At 37.8% G+C, this 13907-nt stretch overlaps 1 protein-coding gene across 1 annotated transcript; it reads left to right on the top strand.

Moving 5' to 3' along the window:
- The first annotated feature begins 3609 nt into the window (after window positions 1-3609).
- Window positions 3610-13788, top strand: rec114 (REC114 meiotic recombination protein). Its single transcript, XM_085380599.1, has 6 exons — window positions 3610-3736; window positions 8069-8158; window positions 11226-11309; window positions 11634-11807; window positions 12857-12931; window positions 13147-13788. The coding sequence occupies exons 1-6, from the start codon at window positions 3653-3655 to the stop codon at window positions 13309-13311; spliced, it is 672 nt and encodes a 223-aa protein (XP_085236725.1). The 5' UTR covers window positions 3610-3652; the 3' UTR covers window positions 13312-13788.
- Window positions 13789-13907: the final 119 nt, after the last annotated feature.

The raw sequence follows: 13907 nt of genomic DNA on the forward strand, positions 1-13907 counted from the left end.
TATAATTTGGTAAGAAGCTCTTGTATAAAATTATTGGTATACGGGTGGATTCTCAGATGGAAATAAACAAATCTGTGATCTCCTAATTCAAGATTATTTTTCCAATTCCGTGTATTTATAACACGTAGGATGTCACACCCTTTTGTGCTTATTGTTCTTTTTATTTTCAGCCTAGGATGATAAAGAAAGAAAAATAGTCTAAGGGATTTTGTCTTGTGAACGAAGCCTTATGATTCTTTAATTTCATCAGTGCCTTCATTATGAATGTCCTTTTGTTTTTGTGTTCCGTTTTGTGTGTGTTTTCCTTTTTTCTGTCTCATTTCATTCATTTTCAGTGCCTGCAGCACAAGTATGACAGTTTCATTGCAAGGACATCTTTCGCTCATGTCTTCGGTACAGCTTTACAAAAGCTACATTGTTACTGTAATAGCTTAAACAAACCCAGGATAGCTGTGTGCAGCATCCTTACAAAAGCCTTTTAAAGCTAAAGCAAATTTTATCAGCAATATTTTGTAGATGATTAAAACATTAATTAAACAAGCCTTTTTTCACTATTAACAAATTATCTTATCTTGTGTCACTTCCCCAATGTCTAAACTGAGAAACATCAATGCCAGCAGTTTCTGAAGAAAGGTTATATATTCAAATTTAGACAAAAAACTTTTATCAACTATTCTAGTGGATATTGCAGAACTGCAGACACTGAAAAATAGAAGGCAATTTGCTAATGCAAAACAGCCACATTATAATTTAGGGAATCTCTTTTACTATGCTGGATTTACATAATGTAACTTCCAATACCCAAAATAAATAAATAAATAAAATGAAATGAAATGAATCCTAGCCACAAATACCTACAGCATTTGGTGAAAGCCCCCTAATTGACACACTAATACAAAGCAGTGCCTTTCTGCAATTCTATTAACAAGACCATTTACTAGGTCACTATTTTTAAGAACTTTAACTTTCAAAAATCATCCATATTGGAACAATTATGTCCTTTGAATAATAATGGCTGTGAGTTATATGGGTTGCAAATTAATTACCCAACTTAACTAAAAATGCAAGAAAATGCAAAGATGAATAATACAATTTGTAGCAAACAAAAGAATAAATTATCAATTTGTAAAGTGTGTAAGAAACGCTTCCCTCTACACCTGTGATGTCAAACTTCCCGCCGACCCAATGGGTGGGTTTGCAAACTGTGAAAATTACAGAGCAGGTACAATTCTGGACTTTTCACTGCTTTTTGTCCTTAAGAATAAATCACATCATGAAAGACTGAACTGATGATTTCATCTGAGTCATTTCATCTGAAATAGTTTTACAGCTTCCTGACTGATAAAGACAAAGACGACAAACACAAACCATTAAATAAAAGAAAAGGATTTCCATTAAATGACAGAAAAGTTCTTTTTATTATTATTGATGAACAACGACTTCCTTTTTGATTTTCTGTGAAGTAACATTAGAACAAAGTCCAAGTTTGTTGTCACTTTCTTTACAAATTTTACAGTTTTATTTCTTAAAAGCTGGGCAGTGCAGTGGTTACCACTGTTGTTTCACAGCAAGAAGGTTGTGAGTTTAACTGCACAAGAGCCTTTCTGTGTGGAGTTTGCATGTTCTCCATGTGTTTGTGCTGGTTCTCTTGGGTATCCTGCTTCCTCCAATAGTCCAACTGTATGTAATTTGTTGGGTTAGGTTAATTACTTATTCTAAATTGCCTATAGGTGTAAGTGTGAATGGTTGTCTCTCTCTCTCTCTCTGTGTCAGATTGGCAACTGTCCCCAACACTCCTCTATGATAGCTGGGACAGGCTCCAGCCTGAAGAGAATGGATGGATAGATTTCTTAAGAGTGCAAGTCCATTAACTCATGCTGATGGATTCATTGATGTAGTACAGCACAATTTTTTGTAATTAGATTTGACTCGCTGAAAGAGGTAAAACACATCAGGTGGTTTGTAGGTAGGTGTTTATTTTATAGATATTAGGTAAAGTTCAAGCCGGCCCACTTAAGCTCAAATGGGGCTGTGGCCCAAAACTAAGAGTTTGGCACCCCTTCTTTACACACCGACTCTAGGGCAGAACTTAAATCTACCACAACCTGTCTGCATTACTTAGAACTCTAAATATCCATCCATCCATCCATCCATCCATTCGCTTCCGCTTATCCTTTTCAGGGTCGCGGGGGGCGCTGGAGCCTATCCCAGCTGTCATAGGGCGAGAGGCGGGGTACACCCTGGACAGGTCGCCAGTCTGTCGCAGGGCCAACACACAGGGACAGACAACCATTCGCACTCACTTTCACTCACACATTCACACCTAGTGGCAATCTGGATTATCCAATTAACCTATCCCCACAAGTTGCATGTCTTTGGACGGTGGGAGGAAGCCGGAGTACCCGGAGGGAACCCATGCAAACACGGGGAGAACATGCAAACTCCACACAGAAAGACCCCGGCCTGATGGTGGAATTGAACTCAGGACCTTCTTGCTGTGCGGCAACAGTGCTAACCACCGTGCCACCGTGCTGCCTCTAAACTCTAAATATTTTTAAATAATGCAATATTTGCAATAATACAAATCTTATTAACCCTACCTGTGTTTTTCATCTTCTGTCTCACATCATACCTTAGCTTGGGTGTGGTCACTGGTGTATGCGGATATTTCAGTCTGTATATATACTTTTGACCCTGTGTAAATGAGAGAAAATCCAAACTAAAATCTTGTGTAACCAAATCCTGTCTTTTAAGGTAATTAAAGATGCATGCTGTACAATCATTGTTCCCAGGAAAAAGAGCAGTTCAAAGGAATCATTAAACACCCATAATTACCATGACACACATGGCTATGATCAGTGTTTGTAAACTTCTAAACACAACTGTATCTATATATCTAAGAGACACAAACTGTGAGTTACTTTCAAGCTAGGATGGCCATTTTGAAATTCTGCTCTGAGAACAGAAAACAAAATTAAAATAGAAACTGCTACATGCACTGTTGTCTTAATGTGTAGTCCAGTAGGACATATTGCCAGCTCTTATCCCAGTGAACAATGTCACTGAGCCAGCATTCAACAATACTGGAGCACTTGAACTAATGCATTATAGTTAGTATTTAGCTATCATTATAACCACACATTTAACTATTAATAATGGAACATTTCAGCAGTTCAGTCCACCTGCATCTGAAACTGGAGTCACACTCCTACTGTACACCCATACAGCATCAAGTGTTCCAAACTTGCTGGGTCACATGTGGAGACATGAGCCAGCTTCCTGCTGAGGAAGTGATGCTGAACCTTGGGTTTGTAACATACACTGTCACATGTTTCAGAACAGCTCCCTGCAAACCCACATTTTCTTACCACTGTATATATTGCACTGTAATACTGACATTACACAAGTATTGGGCAAAGGTTTGGGGCAAAGTGTTTTAACGTAATCCAAATCAGCACTGAGTGTCATGTCTCTTTAATGTTACTGTCACCTCTGACTATTTAAAAAAAAAAAAAAGCCTCTCAGTTGACGCTGACGTTAATTTTCGCGCGCGGTCCATGTTTCGTTCAGGCTCTTCTGCTGGCACTGGATTCTGCTATAGCTGGTTGGGTTTGACAGAAAATATCAAAACAAAACTACTCCGCTGCTGGAAATGATCTCCACTCGTATTTGGAAGTTAAAACGCTATGGGCGTTTCATCCCTGGCTCCAAGGAAACAGGTGTAACACCGTGGAAGGTAACTGACCTTCATTTACGTATTACTAAAAAACCTTGCCCTAGCTAGCCAAACTTTCCTAAGCTAGCCTAGCTGTATTAGCTTTCTGCCTGACAATAACTTTAGTCAGTGCAGCGTATTGGCCAAATACACACACGAATAAAAAAACGTACTTAATATATTGTTCATTAGGATTTTTATTTAGAACCCACCTCCTAGTTAAGGAAACGTGTCTAATTTTGTGACTCATAAAGAGTAGCTTTCCCTTAGCACCATAACTGTTGATGAAACCCCAGAGTGGTGTTAATTATCTCTAATAACAACCATTTACTACGAACATTTTAAGTTATCTGCCAGCCTTAGTTAAGCTATAGTATAATACCTACAAAATTGTGAAAAAGCCCCCCCCCCCCCCCTTCTTTCTTTTTTTTGGGGGGGGGGGGGGGGGGGGGGGGGGGGTATTGTTAATTTTTAATATTTGCGGGACATGTTTCAGATAGTCTGACAAACTTTAGTATTAGACAAAGGTAACCAGAGTAAATAGGAAATGCAGTTTTTAAATAATGATTTAATTTTTATGCTGAATTCAATTTCACTAGCCAGGTCTGATTACTGTCTGATTACTGTCAGACTTGCTGAATAAAAAAAAAATAGACTTAAATAGAACCTGTCTGAAAAAGTGAAGCAGGCTGAAAGATCTTAAAAAGCCACACATCATGCCACAATCTAAAGATACTCCAGAGTAAATGAGAAACAAAATCATTGACATCCATAAGTCTGAAAAGTATTAAAAAGCTTTTTCTTTTTTTTTTTTTTTCTTTTTTGCCTGTCCCATTTGGCTCTTTTGCCATCAGAATTATTGTCTAAAGGCAAAGAAAGATGCCCAACGGATTTACTTTACCAAATTGACCATCCCAGCCTTGCCATAATGGTCCATTTGATTCACCTTTTATTGTTTATTTTATTTTCACTTACTGAATACGGGACAGACTTGACTGGGGGAAAGAAGGGGAGAAAGAAAGAGGGAAAGAGAAACAGCTGAGAAGAGGGACGGGGGAGAAGGGCAAAAAACATAAACCAACAGAACGGGCAGAAAAAAAAAGAGAAAAAAAATGCATATATCAATCACCTGCTGAGAAAGAAAAAAGAAAACAAGCAGAAGAGAACAAGAGTAATAGAATAAACAACATCACAATGATATATGGGAATATGACAGTAAATACTAAATATTAAACATTATTGTGCAGCACATAAGATCAACAGAAAAGTGTGCTTTGAGGTAGGAGCCAAAAAGGGTGTAGTTTGTGGGTGTGATCACCCGTGTGTACACCTGTGAGCATGGACGCGCTTGTTTTTTTAAAAGGGTCCTTCATGTAATGATCTGCTAGAGGGTGTGGGGGGCCACAGCCCCGTCCTCCAGGGCATGAAGCAGGTATGGAGGAGATCAAAACTCCAGACATCCAGAGGCCCTCAGAACACAAGAGACCAAGGAAGACCAACAGAGGGGCAGCCGCGCCACTGTCCCAGAAAGAGCTGAGGAGAGTCCCAGATGAGGGCTCACTCAGCAGCCGCGGAGCAGAAGCCAGGGGGAGTTGCAGTGACGCGCCCATGAGCTCCGCCGGCAGCCAGCTGTGCCTGAGTGACCGAGCCCCAGGCCGAGAGGCCGGGGGCACCCCACCTCCGAAGTGGCCCAAGCGAGCCCCAGGCTCCAGGCCCCGATAAGCGGCCGCCAAGGAGTGAGCCGGTGTGTACCTGGACGCCCATCCCCAGACACAAAGAACCACCAACGCACCGATGTCTGAGGGAGTCCGCCACTGGCAGGGGAAGTGGTGGTGGGGGGAGATAGGCCTCCAAACCTTGGAGGGCCTGAGATGTCCCCAGAGAGGTGGCATCTGATACCCAACCTGACATATAGACACAGACATACAGGCACACACAGATACAAACATCCATTCCCACCCTCATGCTCTCATATGCACTTACTCCACACTCAACCAACGTGGAGACAGACATAAAGAGACACTGTACACACAATCACACTCCCCAAGCGTACTCTACGAACCGGGTCTAGGTACCCTTGCCCCTGGAGGGGGAACTGCACCCAGACCCAGGTGGTGTTTTCTAAGGTTGTGGTACTCTAGCAAACCACAGTGAGAGTCATTATCCACAATTGTTGGGCTACCAAAATGACTCCAAGAGTGCACTGAAGACTCATCCAGGTCAGAAAAGAACCCATAAGAACATCTAAAGAACTGCAGGCTTCACTTACCGTAGTTAAGCTTCCAAGGTGGAAAAAAAAATCACTGCGGACCATAAAGACCATAAAGGCTCGTCTAGTTGATGGAACCATGAATTCTGTTTTCTACCAGAAACCCCTCGGTCCATCAGTTTGTGCCCTGAAGCTCAAGGGCACTTGGGTTATGCAGCAGGACAATGGTCCGAAACACACCAGCAAGTTTACCACTGAATGGCTTTGGAGTGGGCTTGTCAGAATCCAGATTTTGATTTGATTCAGATGCATAAATGCGTAAAAAATGACATTGGAGGGTTTTTCCTGATTTATAAAATTACTATTTAAAAAGTATGTCTTGCATTTTCTCTGGTTATGTTTTTCTAATATTAAAATGTCTTTGAATACCTGAAACATGTCAGTGTGACAAACACTAAGTAAATAAATATCTGGAGGTGGGAAAAAATACTTTTTAACAGCATTGTATATACTAACATGAATTTATGGATAAATATATTTTTATTGTTTTGTATGAATATAAATGAGATTACATATTTGAAAAAGCAACTTTGAAAAGTTTTTATATACTGCTTTGATTTAGGGCTCTGTACATATTTTACATAGTCGACCATCAAAGATCTTTTTTGAACTAGGGAAAAAAATGATTTACAGTATTTGGCTTTCCACTTTATAGCAGATGGAATATGTGCTGACTGGGAGCACCTTTGTTTGATGGTTTACTTAGTTCTTCCCTAATTTAAATTCAGTTTTGATATTCATATAATTGTGTGGTATAAAAACTTAGTCACATGTCCTTCAAGACATAAAATCAGATCTATGGGAACAGATTAAAAATAGAACAATAACTTAACTCAAAGTTCCTTTCCTTAATTTCTATGAGTTGCAGCATAAAACAACATTAAAACTACCTTCATTATGCTATCTAGTAGCAGGAGGTACTTTGGGTTACGTCTTGCAGTGCTGAGGCACAGAGACACTACAACTGCACCATATCTTACATTAATTTTCTTTTTGCTCTAATGTTGTCTCTGTAGGAATATAGACATATTAGCCGCAACATTAAAATCAGTGTTTCTGCAAGGAAACAAGGGGTGCTGCAATTCATGGATGTTACTTGACAGGAACCACCTACCGAAAGACCAAGCAACCCCTCTTGGCAATAGACCCTCCTGTTTGCAGCCTGGCAGTGCCTATTGCCACACTCCAAAAACTGCTGAAGAAGAACTCAAGGAGCATAACTAATAGCCCAAGGCATTGACCCAGACTCCAGACTCTCCAGATTCCCAATCAAATAGAGCATGTACTTGGGCTGTTTATGCTTTCGGTATTAAACATGAAAATGAAGTAACAAACAGCTGATGGTAGAAAAAGCCTATTTATTTAGATAATTACTGCATTTTTAAAAATAATTCTATTCAAAGTATAAAAGTATTTCACTGGTTGTACCTACTGGTTGTATAATTATCTTTTTGTTTCTGTTTCTGTTTCTGCATTTGTTTTTGTTTTTTCATGTTTGAAAAACTCCATTCCTTGTGCTGTTTTCTTTCATTAACTGCACCAGACTCTAGATGGCAAGCTAGAGCTGTGTATTTCTTAATGACACCAATGAATGAAACCAAAGTACATCTATATCATAGGGCAGCTCAGAGACATTGAGTCAAAGCATGTTATTTAAACTGAGCTAAGTCGCATTTACATTGATCACACAAGATTGCAATTGCAAATTGTAAAATTCAGTGAAAAGGCAAGTTGTGAACATTGAATTACAAGAGTTTATCTGACTAACTTTATAATAATAATAATAATAAGCTATTCCAGATACTCATGAGCCATATTGGGTAGTGCATCTCTTTTAAGAACATTTTTAATTTTCATGAAATTGTATCAGGTACACATACCTTTGGGCTGTTGAACCAAGACTTAAAATGTAGCAGAAACAAAAAAACATTACTGTCATTGTTATATTAATAAGCTACATTATTTATCTTAATCAGTAAAAAATAACAATGTTATTGATTTTAAAAAAGCATCCTTTAGAAATGCATATATCTAGTTACTTCTAGGAAAAGCAATGACTAATTCAATATTTTTCTCTTCATCAGGTACTTGAGGCAAAGGACAACAAACCTGAAATTGTCCTCACAATTGTGGAATCTGGACACTTGCTGGTCTTGCAGGGACAAGAAAGCTTGGTAAGTAGAGTAGGTTACTGTTTTTTTCTCATAGATTTCTCTGTGTGAACACAACATACAACAAAGATTACACATTAGTTTTTAGATCCCGGTACACCATATATTTTGTGGTTGTGATTCATAATTGGTTGAAATAAAATAATTAAAAAATCAGATATGTCTAATAAAAAAAAAGGTTTGAATTTTGACTTCCTTTAAATTTTTTCCCCTAAAGAATTAAGACTTTGGTTGTGTTCAAATAGTGTTTTATCTGGAAGATTTCTTATCACAGATTAAAATATACTAAATGAGAGAAAATGTAATCTGCTTGTGTTGTTTATTGTGTTGTTTGCATGTTTAAATATGCTAGTTCTCGTTTAGCAACTAATGTTTATTGTGGTGTACCTTTTTATCAAATTATGTTAATCAAAAAATGATTACACTTACAGTTGTTGAAATTATAGTTGTTTGTATTAGATCACAGCTTATTTATTTGTTGTTTGTCCTACCCCCAAATTATTGCAAGGATGCAAGCATGTTCAACTTGTTAACACAAATGTCTAATCAGCTAATTGCATGGTAGCAACTCATCACATTTAGGCCTGTGATGGTCAATCAATAGTTAATGGTCTATTAACCTGCTGAAGTTCAAGCCATACATCAGAATGGGGAAGAAAGCAGATTTAAGTTACTTTGGTGTTAGATGGGTTGGACTTAGTATTTAAGAAACTGCTGCTAGGATTTTCTAATATGACCATCTCTAAGGCTTGCAGAAAATGGTGTGAAAAGAGGAAGTATCCAGTTAGTGGCAGTTCTCTGGGCATAAATGCCAACCAAAGTGTGCTCCAAAGTGTCTCTGAATACACAACACATAAACCTTGAAGTAGATAGCAGCAGCAGAAGACCACACTAGTTGCCACTCCCATCAGCTTAGAACAGGAAACTGAGGCTACAGTCCACACAAACTCACCAAAATTGGACATTAGAAGATCGAAAAAATGTTTCCTAGTCTGATGACTCTTGAATTCTTCCACAATATTTAGATGGGAGGGTCATAATTTGGCATAAAACAACATGAAAACATGGATCTATCTTCTGGGTCAATAAACATTTAACATATTTTCAGGCGAGAATGTAGCTGTGTAAACTTCAAATATTTGCTCAATTTATCAAGACACCACATATTTTCAAAAGCGCTCCGACATTTTCGGAGACGTCTGTTACCCACCAGCTCGATAGCTAGCCGGGGTTCAAGGCTCACTAGAGCCGGTAAGAACACTGGATTCCCGGCAAATCGTTTTCAAACCCACCGCCGTCTTTTGCTACTCAGGTTAATAATCGTCAAGCAGACAACTGATTATCAGAAGTGTGAGATGCTCGAGAATATACTCCGGTGTCCTGTTATATTTTAGATAGCAAGGAGCAGACGGCTGAGTTTATTAAACTCCACCGAAACAGTCTGCAGATTTCATTAAAATTTAATAAACTATCATCTTGTCTTCATTTTTAGTTAGCACATACCTTAAACACTTAAAGCTGTAAGCTAATGGTAGTTATGTAAGAGCAGATGCATGCTGGTGCAATAAGCGTTACGTTTTACTTCCAATGGATGCATGATCTGATTAGTCGACTAATTGCAAAAATAATCGGTGACTAGTCGACTATCAAAATAATGGTTTGTGGCAGCCCTACAGTGTACCTACATATATTCTCTGGTGGCTGCTTCCAGCATGACGATGTTTGCAACGGTTAGATAGTCTCAAACTGGTTTCTTGAAGATGACATTGAGTTTACTGTACTCAAATGGAGTCCATAATCACAAGATCTAAATCTAATAGAGGAATTTTGGGATGTGGTTGAACAGTAGATTAACATCATGGATGTCCAGCTGACAAATATGCAGACTCTGTGTGATGCTATTGTGCCAGTATGGAACAAAATCCATGATTTTTCAACCAAATATGGACCAATATGCACTTTTTACACCTTAATGAATATAATAGGCCATGAAAAAAGGGTCCAATTCCAGTACTGGCAAGCTGTAATGAAGTGGTTGGTTAGCATATGTACATATTTCTACATACATTTCCATATATGTATAATACTTTGTTTTGATATTTTTTTTTAGTTAAAATGGACAAGGATGAAAATGTTTACATAACATAGTCGATGTAGTATAAATGTCATTCTAAATAAACTTTAAGCATAATAATAAGAGAAAATGTGTGGAATTTCCTCTGCAGATTTTTTTGAGATCTGAGAAAGTATTCTGTTTTCCAGACAAAAGGGTTCAATGAAGGCCATATGAAATATTCTGTTGAAGAGCTTGACATTTCTGCCCAAATGTGAGGGGATTTGACTGACTTGTTTTGGATGCATGAAGCCAAATATCACTCTGAGCTTCTAAATGCAAGTTCAAAATTACCTTAATAATGTTTCTATACTATTACTACTATTCTAAAAAGAACTAAAGGCTTTTTATCATTTTAAGAAAAAGTATTTTCTTCAGTTTCTTCAAGTTTTCCTTTAATATAACAGAGTGCAGTTTTTTAAAACTTGATGCTTTTTCATGGACATTTGAGGATGATAGTTCTCCTATTGCTTGCCATGTGTGATTTTACATAATGCAGAATGATGACATTATAGGACTACAGAGCGCTTGCTCCATAATATAGTGCAGTTGTTCTAAGTCAACCTTAATTGACTAACCTACATTGTTTTTGTTTTTTTTTAAGTCAAAGCAAATGTATGTTTACAGGGTTTTTAAGTAATACCAGGCTAATGTTTCCTTATAGCGTGTTTATCTGCTTTTGTGAAAAATCTTAACAAGAGCCTCAGAGCGGAAGCTTTAGGGTTATTGAGCAAATAGAGACCCCTGCAGACAGTTTTTGGTAGCAATTTTTTTTAACAGGTTTATTAAATTGTAATGCTCTTTTTTTGTACTTTGGGTTTTCTAAATAATTCAAGCATTTGGCTACAAAATAAGAGTATTTCAAATTGTATTCGTGTATATTTTTCTTTATATATTAACATGTCAAAATGATCGAACTGTTTTATGCCTCTGCTTTGTTCTCTTATCTTTTCTCAGGATACAATTCCTTTGCTGTGTGGCTCAGATTCTATTAAAGTACACCAGAAATCTGATAATCTGATGATTCGATTTATTGTGAAGGTGAGTGGTGAGATGCATTTCAATCCCACAGAATTTATCTCAACGTCCATGGCAATATCTTAAACCCCTAACAAGCTCAAGATCATTACATTCACAACATCATAACAAATTGAAGGGGAATACTTACAAAGCAACAGATTTTAATGATTAGGTGTTTTTTTTTTGTTTCTTGTTTTTTTTTTGCCTGTGACGGCTGCCTTGTTCTTTTGTTGCTTGAAGATTACATTTAAGTGTCTAAATACCCGAGCTCGTTTTCCACAGATTGTGTTTTTCTTGGCGCAGTTTTGACTGACAGATACAGACTGAGTTTGTGGATTTCTGCAGGGTGAGAGCCGCATGATAAGGATGCAGTTTGATGGATGCAGCATGGCAGAGGCTATAAATGAGTGCTCAAGTGCTGTGGAAAAACTGATGGAGTACATACCTGTCACCACTCAGGATTACGCCCCACCACAGCCTAATCAGCCCCCTGCTGCGGTACCTGCACCAGCAGTACAGGTCGCCCAGCTTCTATTTCATTTAATACAATTTCAACATCAAAAACAGAACTAGTTTATGTCCATGCATTTAAAATATTTTACCAGGATGTCCACAACATAGAGATAATATGTGACTTTACTTTTTTCTGGGATAGTCTTTTATGGAACTGGAAAAGGAGCATCCTTTATTGTGTAAATTTAAAAAGTATATCAACATAATGTAAATTGCCATAATTAAAGTTGTTACCTAGGCATTACTCTGTGCATTTTAAATAGTGGTATCACAAGGGTGTAGTCAGCTCCATCTATATAAAAACCCCAGATTGCACTCACTAGATGGTGCTATTGACAATACTGTCTTATTCTTAGAGGTCACACTGCAACTACAGTATGTGAGAAAGACTATGAAATATATATCAATCATTAGCCAATAACAGTAAAAGATAAGGTTTAGAATACAGCAATTTAAACAGATTCATATACTATAATGCAGGAAAGGATTTTAAATAGTTTATGAATTTAACAGTTTGAAATGCACGACCCTTAAGCCCTGATAAAAGTACTTCTTGATAATGCCTTTAGTATTGAAATTGCTGATTAAGAAAACAAACCAGCATTTATAAAACACAAAAACAAAAAACATGCTCTGAAAACCTTTCAGCAGTTGTAAGTTAAACTCTATAAACATACTGAACTATTGTAGGGGTGAGACTATTTCTTTAACAATCATACTCATTGTCCTTCATAGCAGTAAGCCAGTCATCGTTTCTTTCTTTATTTTTAAACTTGAAATCGTTCATAACATATGATTAACTGCAAACCAAATTCTTCTGCTTCTGGTCTTCAGAGCATTTAACATGAAGGACTGGGAAAGGAACGGACTCCACTATGGGGTTGAATTTGACCTTTAGAAAACAGACAGAATGAAGGAGCTGAGATGAAAGGATTTGAGGGGTGGAAAACTTTCAATTAGTAATAAGGCCATTGATTGGTCTCTTAACCCTCTGGTGTCAAGCTGTGCATATCAAATCTTCTTTTCTTCTTTTGTGTTTCATCATGTGCCAGCAGACTTGTCAGGAAAAAGCTGTGGGAGTTAAACCTGAGGTTGTCCGAGGAACTGTGTCCATCAAACGTCTTACCCAGGTATTGATTGTGACATAAGAGGCAGTAAAGCTAACTGCTATTAAAATGAAGCTTCAACTATGCAACATGTTAGTTGTAATTTTGCAGTAGGCTTAATTTGGAAATGCAAAATGATTGTTGAGTGGCTTTTCTTTTAAATTATAAAGGCTGGCACAGGGTTCGCAATCAGTTCTTTTTTTCCAATTTTACTTAAATATTTTCTGGACCTCCCACAGCACTGCTTGGGAGACACTGCTGTGACTCTACCTCGAGTATATCAACACAGTTCTTTTGGACAAGGTGACTTAGAGCATTTCCTGCGTGTTTGTCTGCTGGATCCCACCTTTTATGGATTTGTAGAGAAGGTGGAAGGGGAGCTGAGGAAACTGGTTGAAGAGTAAAGAATCTTAACAAGAGCTCAAGGCAGAAAGGTCAAGTTTGCGTGTGTGCATGTGTGCGTGTGCGTGTGTGCGTGTGTGTGTACGTACATGTTTGTGTTTTTTTCTTTTTCTTTTACTTGTTCGTGTAGGCAGTGCCTGTTGGTGGAGGAGTGTTTTGTTGCTTTGGTGCCAGTGTTCTTTGAAATTATATTACACATTAGTTGTTATGTTACATGGGCCAAAGAGGATGCTTTGAATATCATTACATTTGTTGATTAAAGAATTTGCAAAACAAACATTCATTTTTACATTTTTTATTTAAAAAAAAGAAGAAAAAAAAACTATTGGTCTCACTTATATGTTTGATCGTGGCTATGTACTCTGGTCCCTCGTTCCCACCTTAATGCAGGTCCATTTCCACTGCACCACACATGGATACATTGTATTGAAAGAGGAGTCATGCAGCTACAGCAGTGAATTTTGCTATGCCAGCTTCCAAGTGATCCCACAATATTAAAGCTTCACTGAGTAAAACAAACTGCCCTCCATATATCTATTTAAGAATACATATTGCATAGGATTATAGCCATGCTATACAGTTAAAGAGAGGAACAAAA

This window comes from Rhamphochromis longiceps, linkage group LG1, assembly GCF_057381845.1.
Source record: "Rhamphochromis longiceps isolate RC_006_pf linkage group LG1, R_longiceps_female_GT1.1, whole genome shotgun sequence".
NCBI lineage: Eukaryota > Metazoa > Chordata > Actinopteri > Cichliformes > Cichlidae > Rhamphochromis > Rhamphochromis longiceps.